Source organism: Acomys minous (assembly GCF_964271855.1).
Source record: "Acomys minous genome assembly, chromosome: 6".
Classification (NCBI taxonomy): domain Eukaryota; kingdom Metazoa; phylum Chordata; class Mammalia; order Rodentia; family Muridae; genus Acomys; species Acomys minous.
Genome location: NC_140487.1, coordinates 123,415,316 through 123,436,870, shown reverse-complemented (window position 1 = coordinate 123,436,870; position 21,555 = coordinate 123,415,316). Strand labels below are relative to the sequence as shown.

Below are 21,555 nucleotides of genomic sequence, written 5' to 3'. Positions count from 1 at the left end.
CCTGTCTCCACTGTTGTTTCGTCCCTGCTGAGCGCCCACAGCAGCTAGGAGCACACAGGGCCCTATAGTATTTGTGAGTAAGTGGAGAACCAGCCTCCCGTCTTCTCTGTGAGGTTGAGTCAAACTAGTCATATCCAGGCAAATCTATGTCCCCACACTGTTTCTAAAATTCTCATGTGTCATTGTGAGTGGTTGCAGCTGCTGGCCACAGACACAGAGGTAGGCCCTGTCTTGTCCAGGCGCACAGGCTGGGAATGCTGGCTCCCTGAGCCCGCACTTCTGCAACCGTGCATTCCTTCAAAATGGGCCCTCAGCAGCCGGGCGTGGTGGCCCACGCCTCTAATCCCAGCACTCGAGAGGCAGAGGCAGGTGGATCGCTGTGAGTTCAAGGCCAGCCTGGTCTACAAAGCGAGTCCAGGACAGCCAAGGTTACACAGAGAAACCCTGTCTCGAAAAGCCCCAAAACAAAAACAAAATGGGCTCTCAGCTTAGAGTGAAAGGAAGGCCTCACCAAGGCCAAAGGCTACAAGATCTAGCCTTCACACCCTCAGCTGACAGCCCCCCCCCCCTGCCCTCCTCCGCCCCCAGGGGCCACCTTTCACATCTCTCCCCCTCAGGCCTTTCACTGTAGTCCCTGCGGCCTGGCATCAGCTGCCCTCTGGGGCTCCCTGGCTCTCTGGCTCTCGCCGTCTGTTCTCAGTGGGATGGTCCCCTGTGTACACGGGAAACTCGTTTCATCGAGAAACCGAGAAACCGTCTAGTCTGACAACCCATCCTGCCGATCACAGATAGACTCGTCTTGTCTGCTTCCCCACTTGCCAGATGCCGGCTTCTACCGTGACGCTCCTTTCTACTGTTGTATCAGATCGCCACAGGCTGGGCTGCTGAGGCAGCAGAAATCTATTCTTCTCACACAGTTCTGGGGTTTGGGAGTTCAAGAGGAAGGTGTTGGTGGTGGTGCTGTTTCCTCCCGAGGCTTTTCCTCTGTCCCTCTGTCTGTCCCGGTCTCTTTGCTTAAGACTTTGTACAGCCTGGCGCTGCCTTTAATCCCAGCACTCCGGCACACAGGGGTAGGCAGAGCTTTGTGAGTTTGAGGCCAGCATGGTCTACAAAGTAAGTCCAGGCCAACCAGAACTAAAAGAGAAACCCTGTCTCAAAAAAAACAAAACAAAAAAGACATCAACAACAAAAGACTCTGCACAGGACAACAGTGGTGAGAGATCGGGCCCATTCTAAGGACCTTATCTGAGTAAACATCTCTTGAGAGTTGGCCTAACCCTGTCTGCAGGTTGGTCTAGGGTAGAGGTAATTGGGATTAGGACCTCAGTGGCAAATGAGGTCTTCAGAAAAACATGAGCTCATTTCTCTTTAACTTAAACATACTGTAGAGAGCCAGTGAGAGATGGCTCAGCAGGCAAAGGTGCTTGCTGCACCAACCACCTGATTTCGGTCTTGGGATCCACCTCAGGGTAGGAGAGAACCAGCTCCTGCAAGCTGTCCTCTGACCACCGGATGTATATCATTGGCACATGCGCAGTCGCTGTATCGTTGGCACATGCGCAGTCTCGGATTCCTGGTCCCCAAACAAGCACGTAAGATTACTTTTTCTTTTAATTAAAAACAAAAACAAAAACATTGTAGAGGTCAAAATGTTCCAAGTGGTCATGGTAGTTATGGTGGACCCTTCACCTCTCTGTTTGGCTCCCCTTAGCCTGAAACGTCAATCTTACTTCACAAGCCAAAAGAGACTGGAGTGCCATCTGTCCCATCAGCATCCCGAACAGGAGGAGTCGAGGAAACGAGAAGCCTCTCCGTGATTCCGCATGATCCGTTCTGGTTGCACTTTGTTGGGCAGAACTTACTCACGTGGTCACATCCAGCTGCAGAAGCAGCTTGGGAATACAGCAGTGTATTAACATCAACTTCGTTAACGATGCCGTTTACATGGCACACAGAATAAAAGCAAAGGTCTGCCACTGGGGAGACTGGGTGGGCAAGTGGCCCCCCGGGGACTGCCACGCAGATGAGGAATCCCAGTGTTCAAGGGGAGTGTCGGGCCGCTTCACGTCTGCTGATCTGCTCGTCGCCGTTCTCAGGCACCAAGGGCACAATCTCAAATAACAGAAGAATAGTAAAAGAAAGCAGATTGAATATATAATCTAATTAAAAGACTGTTTTGAAAGCAAAGACAGAGCTCCTTGAAGAGTAAGATTTCTGGTCTCTGTGGACCACCTACTTCAGTCTGATCCCAGGAAATGACTGCTATGGGGCTGGGACTAAGGTGACATTCTCGTCAGTGCCGTACCTGCTCACCTAGAGTGTGTGTGTGTGTGTGTGTGTGTGTGTGTGTGTGTGTGTGTGTGTGTGTGTGTGTGTGTGTCCAGCAGGCCCCTTCCTAAGCAGGGAAGATAAGGAAAGAGACCACACCCATATTGTGGAGCTGAGAGGAAGGAGGGCAGGTGGCTGGGAGACCTTCAGTGTCGCTGGAGGAGAAAGCCTTGAGGGCGTGGCCTTGAGGTGGAGCTTTGCAGTGGGGCTGTGTGGGGTTCCTGGTGGGTGGTGAATTTTCAGTGAGTTTGTTCAGTGACTCACATGGGTCCCTTGAGGTCTGATGTCAAGTTTTCACCTTTTAGATTTTGCATATTTCAAAACTATTGAAATAGTAATTATTATTAACTATAATAAACAACTTATAATATAAAACTATTGTATCTAATAGTAATTGTTATTATTTATTAATAATAACTATTATTATTTTTTTTTATTAGTATTATTATTATAGATGTTGGGATTAAATCCAAGCTTGGTACAGCTGAGCAGTGCTTTGCTACTGAGGTGCCCACTCAGAGCACTACATCCTGGGTTGTTTTTGTTTTTGTTTTTTTTCCTTTCTTCCTTTTTGAGACTTGTAGAGTTGAGCACTCCGTGCATGAGGCCCTGCCTGAAGCTGCTTCCCTGCACTGCTACTTGAAGGAATCAGCATCGCATACAGAATGATGCTGAGTGCAGGCCTTTGGAGGGCTGTCTGCAGAGAGCAGGTAGAGGTAGGCAGGAAGTGCAAACAGGACCCCCCCCCCTGTTGTTAATGCGTGTGCTAATTGTGCTAATTGCAATGGTGAGATGAGCTCCTGGCAGACAATTTTAAAGCCTTTGCCTGTAGCTGCTACATTGAACAAGTGGGACTCACAGGAGGCAAAAGAAAATGGCCTCTCTGTCCAGAAGAAAAAAAAAACGGCTCCTGTGACCCTTGGCATGGCTCTAAGGCTAGGCCCTGGGATTCCTGGTCCTGGCCCTAGTCCCACAGAGGGGCTGCGATGCCCAAAGCCATGACCCCCATCTTAGTTTAGTCTTCCCACTGATAGAGAAGGAGCCTTCTCGTGACACATCTGCCTCCTCCTGCAGTGAGAAATGTGGGAGACACAGGACAGAGGGATGCACTGGAGGGCATTCCAGACTCTTTAATCCGAGGGCATCCCAGCTTCCCTCTTCCTTCCTCTTTCTTTCCTCTTTCTGGTCCAGGCAAGCCCAGGATTGTTTGCTGTTTCGTTGTGGTAGTTACTGTTATTATGACGCAAGAGGTACAAGATACTGTTCCCAAACATCCCTTCACATTCCGTGCTTTCATTCTTTTTACAAAAATCTTTTCTGCTGGGTGTGGCGGTGCGCCTTTAATCCCAGCACTCGGATGACAGAGGCAGGTGGATCTCTGTGACTGTGAGGATAGCCTGGTCTACATAGTGAGTTCCAGGCCAGCCAGAGTTACAAGTTGTTTTAAAAAAAAATCATGTGTGTGTGTGTGTGTGTGTGTGTGTATGTGTGTGCGTATGTGTGTGTATGTATGTGTGTGTGTCTGTATGTATGTGTGTGTGTCTGTGTGTGTATGTGTGTGTGTCTGTATGTGTGTGTGTCTGTGTGTGTGTATGTATGTGTGTGTGTGTATGTGTGTGTATGTATGTGTGTGTGGTGCAAGTGCACCATGGCTTGTGTGTGGAAGTCAGCTGCTGGCCCTTACCTTCATTTTCTACTTTGCTTGAGGCAGGGTCTCCGGTTTGTTGCTGTGTGCTCTGGTCAAGTTGGCCCTGAAGCGTCTCATCTCCCAGGAGGAGTGCTACGATCATAGAGCCATGCTCCCTTCTTGTCCAGCGTCCCCTGAGTTCTGGGGACCTGGCCCTCGAGCTTACTCAGAAAACAATCTCCACACTAAGCCATCTCCTGGCCCTTTGGCTTACAAGCCAATGAGAGGTTTTGCATACATTAAAAATATGTTTATCCGACAAAGATCTACCCTGCTAACAACCACGGAATGTAAACGACAAACATGTATAAGAAGAGCATGGGGGGAATGGGGGGGAACAGACACCTTGCCTGCAAAGCATTTGTGTCCAGTTGACAAGACATTCCCCACAGAAGAGAAGGCTGCTACCCGTTGCTATTATATTTTTGCCTGTGAACAATGAGGCTTGAAGGTGCCACATGGTCACCTCTAACATGTGCATTTGTCAGTCGATGTGACGGGAGTTTGACAGCGTCAAAAAGCCACCTGGGTCCTTCTTCATCTGCCCTGTACCATGCAATCCAATTTCTCACGAAGAATCAATATTTCCACCCACACGGCAGATGCCGGGTGACATCTAGATCAGCAAGCATTGACGCCAGGTGTTATGACATCCCTGGCTCGTTGGGTCTCTTACCAGGTCAAGGTCATTTTCTAAAGAGGGAGATTTGTCCCAGTTTTTGCTTTTCTGTTGCTGTGATAAACACCACGACCAGAAGCAACTCAGGGAAGCAGAGTTTAATTGGTTTACTCTTCTAGGCTACAGTCCATCATGGAGGGAAGTCAGTGTAGCAGCTCAAGATGAGCCAAGGCAGGAGGCATAGAAGGAGGCTGCTGGTTGGCTCCTTCACTAACTCAAGCTCAGCCCAGTTTCTTATGCCGTCCAGGCCCACTTTCTTAGGAACAGTGCCCTCCACAGTGCACTGCTCCATCCTGCACCACTCATCAAATCAAGGCATTCTCTCCAACCTGAGCAGTTATTTAATTAAGGTTCCCTCTTCTCAGGTGACTTTACAGTGTTACGTGACAATAAACCTGCCCAGTGTGGGGCTGGAGAGATGGCTCAGAGGTTAAGGGCACTGGGCTGCTCCACCAGAGGTCCTGAGTTCAATTCTCAGCAACCACATGGTGGCTCACAACCATCTATAATGTGATCTGGTGCCCTCTTCTGTCCAGTGCTCTCTTCTGTCATGCAGTCATACATGCAAATAGATTGCTTATATACACAAATAAATAAATCTTTAAAAAAAAATCTGACCAGTAGAGAGTTCTTACACAGCTTTTGGTTACGCCCATCCTTCATTCCAAGGGAATTGAACCATCAAAAGCCAGAGAACTTATTTTTATTTTTAATTGAACACTTATTTTCTGACACATGGAGGCTCTAGTTTCTTGATTTTGATTTAAAAAGAAGAATAACAGCCAGGTTTGGTGGCGCATATCTCTAATTGCAGCTACTTCAGAAACAGGCATTCACAAGTTTGAGTCCAGCCCAGATTACATAGTGAGACCCTGCGTCTAAAAAACAAACAAGAATAACTTGCTCAGATGTGTACATATCTGTTGGAGGCTGACACAGCAGGAACATCATGGATTTGAGACTAGCCTGGCCTACATGGCTATACCTTGGAGAGAGAGAAAGGAGATAGATAGAGAGATAGATAGATAATAGATAGATAGATAGAGCCACTTGCTCATATATATATAATTAAATTCAAGAAAATGAGCTCTACTATAACAAAAAAAGTTAGGAAGCTATTATTTACACAATCAGGAGAGTCCTCTGTATGTGTGCTCCTAAATTATTCGTTCTATATATGTAGGTGTTCTGCCTGGCTGTGTCTGTGAGCCACATGTATGTCTAATGTCCACAGCAGCCAGAAGAGGGAAGAGGGCACCTGGTCCTCTGGAACTGGAGTTACAGACAGTTGGGGGCCCCCATGTGGGTACTGGGAACTGAACCCAGGTCCCTGGAAGAGCAGCCATTGCTCTTAACCACTTAGCCACTGAGCCGACAACTCCAGTTCCCTGGAAATCAGTTCAAACCAAAACCACAACCAGGGGCTAGATGTGGTGGCTCACACCTTTAATCCCAGCATTCAAGAGGCAGAGGCAGGTGGATCACTGTGAGTTCGAGGCCAGCCTGGTCTACAAAGCGAGCCCAGGACAGCCAAGGCTACATAGAGAAACCCTGTCTCGAAAAATGAAAAAAATTTAAAAATTAAAAATTAATAAGAAAAAAAGAGAGACAAACAACAAAAATAAACAACAGAAACCACTTGAAGAAGGCAGTGACTTTGGGTTCTCCTCTTCCCAGGTGGATGCCCTGCCTGTTTCTCCTCCCTAAGGCCTTGCTACAGAAACCAGGAGCCCCGTGCATACTTTATGTTTCTGGAGCCCTGACATCAGGGGCCCCTCCCTGTGCAGCTGACACAGAAGACCTTGAACATCAGGTCAAGTTACTTAACAGAGATTACCAAGAGTTTGCCTGGGAGCTTTTCATATGAAAGCTGAACAACTAAGAGCCCCACACCACATTCTCAAGAGCATCCCGCCCCAGCCTTCCTCACCCAGAGCCAAGCACAGACAGCAGAGGGGCGGGCAGTGCCATGTGTTGAAAGCTTGATTCTCAGGTGGTGACTTCAGGAGGAAAGGAGGATCTGAGGGTGCTTGGCCTTCATATTCGAGGGGATTGAAGTAGTTCTCATGGCTTCTTCTTTCTTCTTCTTCTTCTTCTTCTTCTTCTTCTTCTTCTTCTTCCTCCTCCTCCTCCTCCTCCTCCTCCTCTTTTTTTTTTTTGGAGACAGGGTTCCTCTGTGTAGCCTTGGCTGTCCTGGACTCACTCTGTAGACCAGGCTGGCCTCAAACTCAAGATCTGCCTGCCTCTGCCTCCCAAATGCTGGAATCAAAGGCGTGCACCACCACGCCCAGTGAGCCTGGTTATTCTTGCAAAGGCAGTTTGTCATAAAAGGGAAAGCTTGCCACTTGCATCTTCTAATTTCCAGTCTCTCTGGAATCTGTCCCCCTCACACATGGACCCTGATATGACACTAGCCACCCATGTGGTGCTGCCAAAGGGATGCCATCCTCTTGACCCTTCAAAAACTATGGGCTAAAGAACCCCGTTTTCATTATAAAGGTCCAGTCTCAAGTATTTCCTTATAGGGATGGGAAATAAAACTGAGCACACTGCACACTGCTCTCTTGCTTGCTCTACCTCCTGAGCAATTCAGACCCTTCCCTGTGTGGGTGTCCTCTCTCCCCTTGGGGACTTTGAAAACACTAAGCCATCTTTCCATCCACTCCAGTTCTGTCTGGATCTGTTTTCCTTTTAAGAAACCACAACACCCCCGACTTTTTCATTCCTCGAAATCAAAACTCAGGGCCTCATACATGCTAGGCAAGTACTCTACTGTGGAATTTCCCAGCCCCAAACTTATGTGTGTTTGTTTGTTCATTAGAGACAGGGTCTTTCTATGTAGCCCTGGCTGTCCTGGACTCACTCTGTAGACCAGGCTGGCCTCAAACTCAGAGAGACCCACCTGCCTCTCTGCCTCCTGAGTGCTGGAATTACAGACTAAGCCCAGCCCAAACTTTCAATGCACGGTGGAGCCCTACCAGTGGCTCAACCCACACATTTTGCTGCAATCCAAAAGCCTATAAGATCTTGCTTCCTATGTCTTTATTCGTAAGACAGAGTCCCATACAGCACAGGCGGACCTCAGGGAGACACTGATGACACTGACCTTCTGATCTTCAGGAAGCTATTTCCCCAGTGCCATGTGGTACTGGGTATCAGCCCAGGACTTTCTGCATGCTAGGCCAGCACTCTACCAACCGAGCTCCATCCCCACCCCGTAACTATTTACTTGTTTAGAGACAGAGCCTGAGCTCCATAACCCAGGTTCTCATTGAACTCACTAAGTAGCCCAGGCTAGCCTCAAACTCTGTGTCCTCCTATCTCTACCTCCAAGTCAGCAGTTCTATGTGGCAAGGAGTGCTATCGCACCCCGCCACAACAGACTTTTAAGATGAAAACCAGTTGGGTCACTCTCATTTAAAATCCCACAGAGCCTTCTGTTGGCAACTGGAATCAGTCCCTAGTGTCTTCCGGGTCCTGTGCATCAGGGACCCTGCCCTAGGGCAGCCTCTGCTCAGGGACCAGATGGTGCTGGCTGCCTTCAGAGGTGACAGGCTGATCATACCTTGGGCCTTTGTATGTGTCAATCTTGGAACATTTTCCTCCAGCCTTTGTGTGCCGGTCTCTGTCCCTCCATCCTGTATCCAATGTCACCTCCAGAAGATGCCATCTCTAAGCACCCGGGGAGACTCAACCCATCACTCAGTTTTCCTTCCTTCCTGGAGCTGGCCACACTCTGATTTCCTGTTTGATCTCTGTCTGTCCCCTATGCAGACAAAAAATAGACTAGAGGCTGCCCGAGAACAGGGCCCTTTGCTGTGCCCCTGATCCTGGCAGAGTCCGGCAGGAGCTGCTGGCGGAACAGATGATGAGAGGGTGTCTTACCTGTATTTCCGATACAGGAGGAATGCGGGGGGGGGGGGGGGGAGCCTTTGGGTGTGGACCTGTCCCCTGCTGTGACCCTGCAGCCACTTGGGAACTGCTGGATCACCAGAGGCTTCCAAGCTCTTGGCCCCAGACCAGGCCACTGCAGTGGCAGGCTGGAGAAAGGCAGACAGAGCCTGCTTCCTGGAGAAGCCGGTGTCTTGTGAGGTCCTGTTGACCATCACATTCCCCATACAAGGATGCCTTGTCCTTCCCCCAGGACCCCAGGCTTGCCAGCCTTGGCCGTGGCTGGTCTCTGTGTTGTTCTCTTGGCCCACAGGCTACGATGCAGCTCCTGCTGGTGCAGTGATGGCTGGGGCAGCTGCCAGCACTTTTATCTTGTTCTTGTATCCGCTGAGAGCTCACCCTGCTTTCCTCTCTGAAGCTCAAGGCGAGAGATGGCAACCTAGAAGACAAGTGCCTCTCTTTCCTTACTCAAGGTCCCCACCCTGGCTCACGCCCAGGCCAGTTGTTCCTGATCTCTCTCTTCCCTTTGCTCCCCCACTCCTAGGAAGCCTCAGACCAAATCTGGGGCTCTGCCCTCCTCCATATGGCTCAGGCAAGAGCCACATAGCTAGTGTGCCCCTTGTGTCCAAGTGTATCACAGTGCTGTTCAGACAGACATCCTCTCTGTCATCTGAGGCACGTGCAGAGCAAAGGGACCCCGCTCCCACCCCCAGAGCCCAGGCTTGGTAGCTCACCCACACTCTGTGGACAATTGTCTTAAGGGTCTTTTTTTTTGTCAGGCATTGGTTTCCTAGGTTGGGGCTCATGGGATAGGACAGGCATTTTGGTCAGGATAGGACAAACATTTTTGGTCATGCCTGTGTTGTGTGTCTATGAGCAAATGTTTTGAAGGTGCACCGTGTGCATCCTAAGACGGGTGGATATCCAAAAGCCACTGATGAAGTTGACTAAAAATATTCTGAAATATATGTTGGGCAAGGGGTGTACCCCAGTGGTAGATTGTTTTTGTCACAGGCTCAAGGTCCTGGGTTTTATCCTCAGTAATGCAAAAGACAAAAACGGCAAACACACACAAACACAGGAACTAAATACAGGTTATTGTCTAGGTGGGACAGAATGCAAAGCACACATTTCCATGATAAGAGTGTGGCTCAGTGGTATGGCTCTGTGGTGTGGCTCAGTGGTGTGGCTCATTGGTGTGGCTCAGTGGTGTGGTTCAGTGGTGTGGCTCAGTGGTGTGGCTCAGTGGTGTGGTTCAGTGGTGTGGCTCATTGGTGTGGCTCAGTGGTGTGGCTCAGTGGTGTGGCTCAGTGGTGTGGCTCATTGGTATGGCTCTATGGTGTGGCTCATTGGTGTGGCTCTGTGGTATGGCTCTGTGGTGTGGCTCAGTGGTGTGGCTCATCGGTGTGGTTCTATGGTGTGGCTCAGTGGTGTGGCTCTGTGCTGTGGTTCTATGGTGTGGCTCAGTGGTGTGGCTCTGTGCTGTGGCTCTGTGGTGTAGCACTCACCCTAGTGCACTTGAGGCCCAGGACTTCATCTTCAGTACCATACACAGAAAAATCTTTATGACATTGGGTTAGGCTAAGTAAGCCTTCTTAGAAAGGACACTAAGAGCAAAAACAGCAAAAGTAAAAATAGACAAACTGGACGTCATCAAAATTAAAGACTTTTATGTCTTAAAGGATACCATCAGGAAAGTGAGGAGATAGCTAACAAAATGAGGGAGGACATTTGTAATCAGGGCTGGGGCGTGGGGATGGGGTGGTAATTCAGTTGATATAGTGCTTGCCTAGCATGCACAAGGCCCTGGCTTTAATCTCCATTCTGCACAAACTAGGTCTGATGGTGCACCCCTAGATTCCAGCATTCTAGGAGGCAGGTCATCCTCAGCTACATAAGTATTTTGGGGTTTTGTTTTGTTTTGTTTTTGTTTGTTTGCTTTTTTTTTTTGCTTGTTTTTTGTTTTTGTCAACTTAATACAAGCTAGAGTCATTTGGAAAGAAGGAACCTCAATTGTAAAAATATCTCCATCGGACTGGCCTATAGGCAAGTCTGTGGGGCATTTTCTTGATTAACGATTGGTGAGGGGAAGCACAGCTCACTGTAAATGGAGCCATCTCTGGGCAGGTGCTGGGTCATATAAAAACGCAGGCTGAGCAAGCCACGGGGAGCAAGCCAGCGAGAGCCTTCCCTTCATGGTTTCTGATTCAGTTCCTGCCTCCAGGACTTCCCTCAGCTGTGGACTATGTAAGATGAGATAAACCTTTCGGTCTCTAGCACAGCAGTAGAAGTCGAACCAAGACACCCTGTGTCAAAGCAAACACACCTAGCTGGAGCGATGGCTCAGCAGTTTCAGGGCACAGGCTGCTCTCCTAGGGGACTTGAGTTCCGCTCCTGGCCCCGCACACCAGGTGGCACACAACAGCCTCCAGATCTAGCTCCAGGGGATCTGAAGCCTCTGGCTTCTCCTCACGTACCCACCACACACAGATACACACAAGACCCAGTGGGGAAGTGGGGGAAGAGCCTAACTAGGCATTTCCCCAGCAAACAGAGATGATTTAGCCAGATGCATTAGCCTCGAGGGAAATGCGATTCAGAGCGACAAGAGGATCTGCCTTCGCAGCTTCTAGAATGGGCTATAGTCGGAAGTCAGACAATCACAAGTGTTGGTGCGTCGCAGGGCTCGGAGAGAGATGTAAACCATTTTGGGAGCTACCAAATATGTGCGCTGGAAACCAAATTCCAGTCCATTCCCTGGACCACTGGACCATCTCTCAGTAAATAATATTGGAGGTGGGGGGTGGGGGATGGAGAGGGGTTGGGGGGGTTGGGGGGCAGGTCCTCAAAGCTCAAGTGCAGAAGAACTACACTGACTCTGCTGTTCCACCAGGAGTGTTCACACTAAAACTTGGACACACATGTTCACAACTGCATCATTTTTTTTCTTTTTTTTAAAAAAAGATTTATTTATTTATTATGTATCCAATATCCTGCCTGCATGTGTGCCTGCCCACCAGAAGAGGGCACCAGATCTCATTACAGATACTTTTGTGGCACCATGTGGTTCCTGGGAATTGAACTCAGGACCACTGGAAGGGCGGACAGTGCTCTTAACCTCTGAGCCATCTCTCCAACCCAATTGCATCATTTTCAAGAGCCAAAAGGCAGAAATAACCAACATAACAAGGCACATTCATGCAATTAAACGTTATTTACTGAGAGATGGTCCAGTGGTCCAGGGAATGGACAGGAATTTGGTTTCCAGCACACACATCTGGTGGCTCACACAGCCTGAAACTTTGTTTCCCCGAGATCCTGTGTTCTCTTCTGGCCTTGTCAGGCACCTGTATACACATGTACACACACACACACACACACACACACACACACACACACGTAAAAACAAACCTTAAAATATTTGGGGAGGGGGCTAGAGAGATGGTTCAGTGGTTAATTAAAGTCTGCTTTTCCAGAGAATCGGAGTTCAATTCCCAACACGCCATGGTGGCTCACAACCATCTGTAACTCCAATTCCAGGGAATCTAACATCCTTTTCTGGCCTTCAAGGGCACCAGGTTGTGCGCATGTGGCCCACAGACATCAGACAGGCAAAACAACAGTAGGCATAAAATTAATTAATTAAATAATTAAAAATATATTTGGGGCCAGGCATGGTGGTGCACAGCCTTAATTCCATTACTTGAGGAGGCAGAGGCGGTCAGATCTCTGTGAATTCAAGAGAGTTCCAGGCCAAGAAAAAGAAAAAAAAAAAAAAACAAATAAGAAAATTAGTTTGGGATTATGCAAGTGTCCCTCCCCAGTGTAATACCACGAGTTTTTGAAGCAGACACCCTTTCCTGACTGAGTCAGAAACTTTCCATCCAAGCCTTGGAGATAAGGTGCCCAACTGAGAACAGTCCTCAGCGAAATCCAGGAGCAGAACATGGCCGAAGCTAGACACAGCAAGAAAATGGCTCCTCTACACAGGAGCTCAGCCCTGACCCCTGTAGCCAGACCAGAGGCAGCTGCAAGAGAGCAGTGCTATGTTGTTTGAATGTGGATCCCTATTACGGCAGCAACAGAGAACAACAACAACAACAACAAAAAAATCCCTACTCTTTGGAGCCGATCTGGGGATGAAAAATGTCTACCCATGGCTGGAAAACGTACTACACCTGTCCCTCCCTTCCCTCCTCTCCCTCCCCTCCCTCCCCTCCCTCCCCTGTGAGAAGCAAGGAGCCAGCAAATAGAGCCGACTTGGGGCATGGTGCCTGAAAATAGAAACTGCAACGTGATTTTATTTCTAACTCCAGAGACCTCTCTGTGAGTCATTCAACTCCCTGGGTCTCACTTTCCCCGTCTGCAAAGCAGGCTGAGTTAACCCTGACTTCTGCTCACCTGGTGTACGGTGAGATGACTAGGAAGCAAAGCCCCCCCCACACACCTATGGGCTCCACAAACAGAGCCCGGTGTCCTCCTTACCCCGCGCCACGTGAGATAACCCAGATGCCCTATGACCACAAGAGCTCCTCCCCCCAAGAGCACGGTTCCGCTTTCCCCTGACTTCCTCCACGGGGCTTTGAGTACACCTTGTGATACAGTTTGCGTTGGGTAGTAGCAGCTAGTGCAGAAATGAGAAACTCCAGGCAGGCAGAAGTACTGGGACCAATCCCAAAGCCCACACAGACAAGCTCTTCCAGGGCTGATTTTGGGGAGGCAGTGATCTCATACCTAGACAACTGAGGTTCAATGCGACTGGACCGTATCTGTGAAGAAAGTCAAGAAATTGTTCGCTTCACACCGGAAGACACAGGGGTAGGATGGGATAGGATTGGGGTGAAGATGAGAGAAGCTAGAGAGACAGGTCAGTGGGTACAGTGACTGCAGTGCAGGTGTGAGGACCCAAGGTCAGTGGGTACAGTGACTGCAGTGCAGGTGTGAGGACCCAAGGTCAGTGGGTACCGTGACTGCAGTGCAGGTGTGAGGACCCAAGGTCAGTGGGTACCGTGACTGCAGTGCAGGTGTGAGGACCCAAGGTCAGTGGGTACCGTGACCGCAGTGCAGGTGTGAGGACCCAAGTTTGGAACCCTAGCAGCCACGTAATCAAGCCAGACATGATGTTATACTGCCTCCCACCCAAGCCATATAAAGATGAACAGCCAATTCAGCAAGTTCGAGGCTCAGTGAGATACATGACTTGAAAAATAAAGTGTAGGGCCTGAGAGGTGGCTCAGGGGTTAGGGGGAACCTTGTTGCTCTTACGTGAGACCTAGGTTCAGTTCCCGGCACCCACATGGTGGCTTATGAGTCCAGTTTCAGGGGCTCTGATGCACCAGGTGCATCTACAGGCATCAGGTGCACACACGGTGCACATAAATACATGCAAGCAAAAACATTCATACACATAATAAGATAAATGCAAAAAAAAAGTGTAGAAAAATAAGGGAAGACACCTGACTTTGGCCCCTGGCCTCCACATGTGCACATACAATGTATAGACACACGGACACAGATGAGGAAGGAAGGCGAGGGAAGAAACAGTTAATGGCAACGTGGGAGTAACATTCCCAGAGAGAAGGGATGATGGTCCTTCCCTAGCCCCGTCCCCACCACTTAGGGGACACATGGTCACCGCTCAACTGGCTTGGGGAGACTTTAAAGGATGTCTTCAAGGTAACTGGAAATGACTCGCTAAGATGGGCTCATAGACGTCCAGGAAGTATTCCCTCTGGTCATCTCAGCCTCTGGGCACCTGTCAACTCCTGTCTGTCCTTTCTCTGGCCCCAGTTGTGTCTCGCAGGACTAGGGAATACAGGAAGGGCTCTAAGCTAAGAATCTTGACACGAGGGGCTGGAGAGATGGCCCAGCGGTTAATAGCACTGACTGCTCTTCCGGAGGTCGTGAGTTCAATTCCCAGCAACCACATGGTGGCTCACAACCATCTATAATGTGATCTGATGCCCTCCTCTGGCCTGCAGATGTACACGCAGGCAGTGCTCTGTATACATAATAATAAATAAATAAATCTTTAAAAAAAAGAATCTCGACACCAGCTGGGCTCAATTTGGCTGACCCCTGCCTTAGCCCCTTCGGCTCACTTCCAGTTCTAGAGGTGACCCAGAAGGTGCCTGGCACTTCACCCCATGTCCCACCTCAGACTCCACCCAATGGGACCTCAATCCTTGCTGAGGCTCAGCCAATCCTCTGCCGGCCTCCCGTGGTCCCTGGGCTTGATCACAGTGAGCCCGAGCTTCCCTTAGCTCTCCAGCTTCCTGGAACCTTCTTGTCCAGAGCATCCCATTCAGTCAGCGATTGTGCCTGTCCCCTCACTCGGTCCCTCTGGTCCTCACAGCTTCCCCCTGCGAGAGTTCCCAGCACTCTCAACTGGAGAACAACCATCATGGAATTAAAAGCTGGTGCATTTTTCTCTCACACCAGAGTCCCCTGGCAGGTGTCAGAGCTTAGAGGTGGCCATGGTTCTGTCAGTGGGGCAGCTAGGGGGAGTGTCTGAAGAAGGAGCAGAGGGTAATGAAGGGCACTTTCATTCAGGAAGTGGCCCTGGGCCGCCTGGCGGGTCAGTGAGGCACCATCCTTGCCTTAATTAAGCCCAACGTTGCTTTGGAGTGTGGTCTTTGGTGTCAGGAGTCATGGAGGACGCTGTAGGGTTAGAATCAAAATGGGGGTGAGGTTGGAGGCAGGGCACCAAAATGGATCCCGGTAGGATGGGGCCAAGAGCTGAGGTGTCTTTTAAACACCTGGTACGAGAGAGAGAGAGAGAGAGAGAGAGAGAGAGAGAGAGAGAGAGAGAGAGAGAGAACGAGCCGTATTTTATTTCCTGTCTTGCTTAAAGTCACAGGGGATAAGCTGAGCTTCATCATTTGGCAGTCAATTTTCGGCCCACACTTCCACTACCTTAATTGTACAGAAGAACACAGAGTCCCAAGACCATGTAAGTTAGGGGGTGTCAGATCTGGAACTGACTGGTCACAGTGTGGCAAGAATGTGCACTCCCAGCGTTTAACTCACACCTCTGTGTACTGGAATACCCAATGGACCTAGTGGTCCAAGTAATTCACTACAGATGGGGGAATGTGAGGTCTGGGGAAGGCAGGGGCCCTGTTCTAGCTTCCTAACTACAGATCAGAGCCACTGCTCATCCACTGAGTCTCCTCAACCACATAACCACTATTTCTACCCCTATTATCTTAGGGGCACACGCGCGTCTCGGTGCAGCAGGGAAGCCCTGCCACTGACAGTATGACGCAGGTAGCACAGACGGCCACAAGGGAGACAGGAGTCCAAGTGCAGCAAGCGCTCTGAGGCCTCGCCTCCTCCGCCACGCCCGCGAGCTAGCGGGGCGTGCCCAGGCCCGAGGCTCCGCCTTCTCCGCGCGCGCTTCGCCCTAGGCCCCACTGCGCGCGCTCCAGGAGCCTGGGTGAGCGCGGCGCGGGGCCGCGGTGGCCTGAGGCCTGCCCGCTGGGCCCTGACGCTGCGCAGCCTGACCCCTCTGTGGCATCCCGGGTTGAACTTGGCCTCGCGCCCTCCGTTCTCGCCGCGCGCCCGGGCGCTCTCGGAGCGCCGAGGCGCGGCCCCGTGTGAAAGCGCGCACCTGCCGAAGACGAGGCGCGGGCAGGGGGTCGCTGGTGCCCCCCCAGCGCCCCAGCCGCCTGTCGCGCGAGCCAGTCGCAGCCACTTCCCGGAGGAGCCAGATGAAGTAAGCCGCACATCCCTACCCGCCCCCCCCCCGCCCCCCACCCCCGCTTGTTCTGGGCTGCGCACTTGCATCTGAGGACACGCCAGCTAGCGGCCACGAGGGTGGCTCGGGTCCCACGGTGCTCACCCGAGTCACCGATCCTCCACCCGCCCGTTCCTCCTAACGGGGAATAAAGTCACCATCACCCTACCCCACCCCTACAGGGCCTGGGGTTGCGGTGCAGTTAGGTGGCGAGCCAATAGGAGGCGGCCTGGCCCCTTTCCGGGCAGCCCTAGGGTCCCAGCGCGCCCTTGTGCCTTGGCTTCCTGGAACGTACTGGTGCTTTCCCAGTGCGTAAAGCTTTAGCAATCGCTATTGCGTGAGCATTTCCTACGTACCGACCCAGCACATTCTTTTCCAGAGGCATGGGGCCTCTGAAAGTCGACTCTCCCAGCCTTGAATGCTTAGCCAGGAAAACTGAAATTCCACACGGCGAATAGAGTAGCCAGCCCACTCCCTCCGTCGTGGCCCTTAAAAGGTAACTGGTTGGAAAATGAGGACCCCTATAGCCTCTGAAGTGATGCACAGCTGACCGAAGCTATGAGTTGATGAGGCTAATCTTTATTTTGGGGAACACACCACAGAAAAGTGCCCTTTTAAGAGGACCATAGTAGTGCACACTTTTAATCCCGCACGCGGAGGGAGGAGGGCAGATGCAGAAAGATCTCTGTGAGGTTGAAGCTAGCCTGTTCTACACTGAGAGTTCTAGGCTAGTCACACAGTGAGACCCTACCTTGAAAAGTGCTGTGTTTAGCTCGTTTTAGAGAGTTTTTGGATTTAACAGCATTTTTTTTTCCTTTTGAAATACAAGACTATTTAACAGAAAGCAACAAATTACCGTTAGCTGTTTGGGTAGCTCGGGGACCATTTAAAGGGGAGAGAAAAAAATGGGCTGTTAGGGTCCTAGCATTTGTGAGACTTGAGGCGGCGAGCCCAGGCCAGCCTGGGCTACTCAGCCACACTCTTGTCTCAAAACCAAACCAAACCATAAAGGAGAATTACAAAGATTGCTTAAGCCATCTGTGGCCCATTCCTCCACATCTGACTCCAGGAGCAGCTGTTCTGGGTTGTACACCATGTCCTCACAAAGTTGTTTTTTTGTTTTGTTTTGTTTTCCCTGATCTAGTTTCTTTTGGCCAGCCATTAAAATGAGATTGTTTATCCCCATTTTGCAGGCAGGAAAAACAACCTAGAATTAAGCTATAAGTTTAAGGCTACACAGTTACACGGTTGCTCTTTTTTTTCTTGTTCTTTTTTGGTTTTTTTCGAAACAGGGTTTCTTTGTGTAGCCCTGCCTGTCCTGAACTCACTTTGTAGACCAGGCTGGCCTCGAACTCACAGAGATCTGCCTGCCTCTGCCTCCCGAGTGCTGGGACTAAAGACACACACCACCACACCCAGCAGTTTTACTCTTTGTTTTGTTGTTGTTGTTTTGTTTGTTTGTTTTCACCTAGGACATCATACATGTTAGGTAAGCACAAAATCTTTGATCTACAGCTTCAGCTTATATTTCTCTTAAAATAATTTATTACTTTTTAAAAAAATATTTAAACTTTTGTGTGTGCATATGAGTATTTTGCCTGCATGGATGTAAGTATGCTGTGTATGTGCACTGAGGCTACAAGATCGGACAGTGGGGTAATCCCCCTCAGGAACAGTCATAGGGGAGGGGAATAAGGGGAAATTGGGAGGGAGGGAAGAATGGGAGGATACAAGGGATGGGATAACCATTGAGATGTAACAAGAATAAATTAATAAAGGAGGAAAAAAAAAAGATCGGACAGTGGGATCTCCTAGAACTGGAGTAACTCCGTGAGGTGCCATATGGATGTGGGCAATCAAACCTGGGTCCTCTGCAAGAGCAGCGTGCGCTTTTAACCACTGAGCCGTCTCTCCAGCCCTGTGTGCATGCGTGCGTGGGTGCGTGGGTGCTCACGTGCCTGTTCGTATGCACTCTCATAAGATGGAGTTGGAGCCCACGGAGTTGGAGTTACTGTGAGCCGCCATGTTAGTGCTGGGACACTGAATCTAGGTCTACAAGAACAGCAAATGTTGTTAACTGCTAAGCAAACTCTCTAGTCCTCCCCCTCCCTCCTTTAAAAAAAAATGTGTATTTATCTTATGTGTGTGGTTGGGCATTTTATCTCCACGGATATCTTTGTACCGCATGTGTGCCTGGGACCCTCGGGGGCCAGGCAAGGACTGGAGTTACAGCTGGTTGTGGGGTGCCGTCTATGTGATGGGAACTGAGCTCCAGTCCTCTGCAGGAGCAGCAGGCGCCCCTCAACTGCTGAGACACCTCTCCAGCCCAGCTTTGTTCTTTGAGACAGAGTCTTGTTTTATGTCCCAGGCTGGTGTCAAGTTCTCAGTGCTACCTTTCAGCCTCTTGAGGTACGGGTTGTAGACGTAAAACACCGCGCCTCTCATACTCTGCTCTTCTGGTCGGATGGTACAGTTCTCAAAGGACAAGAGGGCCCGTCCAGCACTGTACCTCTTCAGAGTGACCGGGTGGACCAGCTGAGCGCTCATGATCCATGCCTTGCAGTTTTCCTGTAGCCAGATGGTTGGTTGGTTTTTGAGGCATTGAGGGAAGTGCCTCAGTGGTGCTGACGCTCACTGGTAGAAGCTAGCGTTTCTTGAGTGGCTACAGCTCGCCAAGCAGTGCGCCAAGGCGCCCTACACAGATTATCTACATGTGGACTTGTAAAGGACTTGCTTTTCTGTTCTGTGGTGGAGGAGAAAAAAAAAGTCACTGCCTCGGGTCAATCGGCTGCTCTGCTGAGAGGTGCAGAGCGAATCCCAGATTGTTTGCTTAATGTCTTAGCCCACCGGGCCCTTCGGGTTTCACCGGTGTGTCGACTCCATGCCCTCTTAAAGGCAGAAGGCAGGCAAGGGAGTCACTATTGGGCACGTGGGCATGGGCCTTGTTAGCAGAGACCAGTGAAAAGCCATTGGTGTTCCGGGTAACGCAGCGGGCTCAACCAGCTGGCTTAGGTGAGCAGCCACTGACAGGGAGCCAGTGATGTCTACATCTACACCAAGCTGGTGGCTGCGAGCTTGTCATTTGGGGGATATAGCCACATGTTTTCTTTCTTGTTCTTTTTGATTGTTTTGTGGTTTTTGTTGTTGTTGTTGTTTTGGTTTTTTGTTTGTTTTTTGAGACAAGGTTTCCTCTCCAAGTGCTGGAATTACAGGAATGCGCCACTATGCCCAGCTTTTTTCTTTCATTCTTTGTTTTAAAGATTTATTTATGGGGCTGGAGAGATGGCTCAGTGGTTAAGACCACCACCTGCTCTCCCAGAGGTTCAGAGTTCAATTCCCAGCAACCGCATGGTGGCTCACAACCATCTATGATGTGACCTGATGCCCTCTTCTGCAGATAAAGCCCTCATATAACAAATACATTTTAAAAAAAGATTTATTTATTTTTATTTCTATGTATGCGTTTTTGCTTTCATGTATATATTATGAGCACCACGTGTGTACAGTGCCCACAGAGGCCAAAAGAGGGTACTGGATCCCCTGGGATTGAAGTTACAGATGGCCGTGAGCCACCGTGTGGGGGCTGGGAACTGCACCTAGGTCCCTCTGCAAAACCAGCCAGTGCTCTTGACCACTGAGCCATCTCCCCAGCCTTCAGCCACGCATTTTAAAGAGCCATTGGAGGTCAGCTCTGTGACCGAGCTGCTTCCGCTCACATCCTGTCCCCTCTTAGTTGCTTGACCTTCAGCAGGGTCGTTTACCTTTCCGCATCTCAGCTCCCCGCCGCACAAGCGGCTGCTGCCCGTACGTAGCCTCGCAGAACTGCGGCAAGCGTAAAAGGGTGTGCCGCTTGTGATACTCTAAGCCTAGCATTTGGCATATGGCACACGAGCCACAAATAGCTCATGGCGCTAATAGTGTTGCTATAAAGCAAGAGGCAGCTGCTGGCGGGTTGCAGTGTCACGGTGCCATTACAGCCTATTGTTTCCCAGCCGTCGTCGTTCAGCCCTGGCTATCTCATACACGAGGTCACAGTGATCCTGTGCAAATGGGATTTATTTGGTCACTAGCAAATATGGCCGGAGAGCTTGCTGAGTGCCTGACCCTGCTTTGGATGTGGGGAGATGCCGCAGGGAAGTGAACATACCATACGTCTCCCTTGTGCAGGTTGGACTTGATTTCCTGGGAGGAGGAGTGCCAGGCAGTGAGCAAGCGAAATGCAGTTAGCATCACACAGTGTCCTGGGAAGTGCTATGGACATAGGGCTGGGGATGTAGCTCAGTGGGTGGAGGGCTTGCCTGTGATGCCTAACACACCCAGCCCTGCATAGAACTACACATGGTGACATGTACCTGTCGTCCTAGCCCTCAGGAGATTGGGGGTGGGGGAGGGGGAAGAGCAGAGACTCATGCATGGTCTGCAGAGATGGCTCAGTAGTTTGCAAAGGCACTGGGTTCAATTCCCAGCATCCTCATGGCAACATTCAACTGTCTATAACGCCTGTTCTAGGGTACCCAAAGCTGCTTTCTGGCCTCTGCAGGCACCAGGCATGTACGTGGCACACAGTCATACAAAACACCCACACACATAAAATAAAATAAGTTCAAGGAAACTCAAGGTCATCCTCAGCTACATAGCAAGTTTTAGGGAAGGAAAGACAGGCTGCAGAGAAACAGAGTGGGGAGGAGGCAGGAGGTGGAGGTGGCAGCTTTAGTGGAGTGGGCTGAGAAAGCCTGACTGACCAAGTGTGGTCTTGCTGAAGTTAGTGAGGTAATGCACCATGTGGCCACCGGCAGGGGAAAGTAGGCCAGGCAGAGAGCAGAGCCAGTACAAAGGCCCTGAGGCAGGAGGATGGACAGGAGGTCAAAGAAGTGATGGTGAGAGTCTAGACTGTGTAGATCCTTGAGACGGACCTATGAGCAGAGAGATGGCAGGACCCTCCCAACACCGGGAGGGTCACTCTGGCCCCTGTGCTAGGCCCAACAGTGCAGGGGCCAAAGGAAGATACAGGAGGGAGGGAGGGAGGGAGGGAGGGAGGGCGCAATCCAGGCAGAGTGGAGAGCAGAAAAACAAAAATGGTGAGAAACACTGAACACCAAACCTGTATAATTTTTATTGTGTGTGTGTGTGTGTGTGTGTGTGTGTTTGTGCGCGCGTGCGCACTCGAAGTACTGGAGCTGGGATCTCTCCTTCCACCCTGCGGTTCCTGTGGCGTGAACTCAGGTGGTCAGG

General features: G+C 50.3%; 1 protein-coding gene across 2 annotated transcripts in view; it reads left to right on the top strand.

The window, feature by feature from the left end:
• The first annotated feature begins 15,971 nt into the window (after positions 1 to 15,971).
• H6PD (hexose-6-phosphate dehydrogenase/glucose 1-dehydrogenase) overlaps positions 15,972 to 21,555 on the top strand; it is a 28,332-nt gene continuing 22,748 nt past the window's right edge. The window contains exon 1 of one of the 2 annotated variants that reach the window (XM_084786718.1): positions 15,972 to 16,302. In XM_084786718.1, coding sequence (XP_084642844.1) covers positions 16,298 to 16,302 — 5 coding nt within the window. In that variant the 5' untranslated portion in view covers positions 15,972 to 16,297. Of the gene's footprint in view, positions 16,303 to 16,629; positions 16,820 to 21,555 lie in introns of those variants that run through there. The other variant, XM_084786722.1, reaches the window with a different exon arrangement.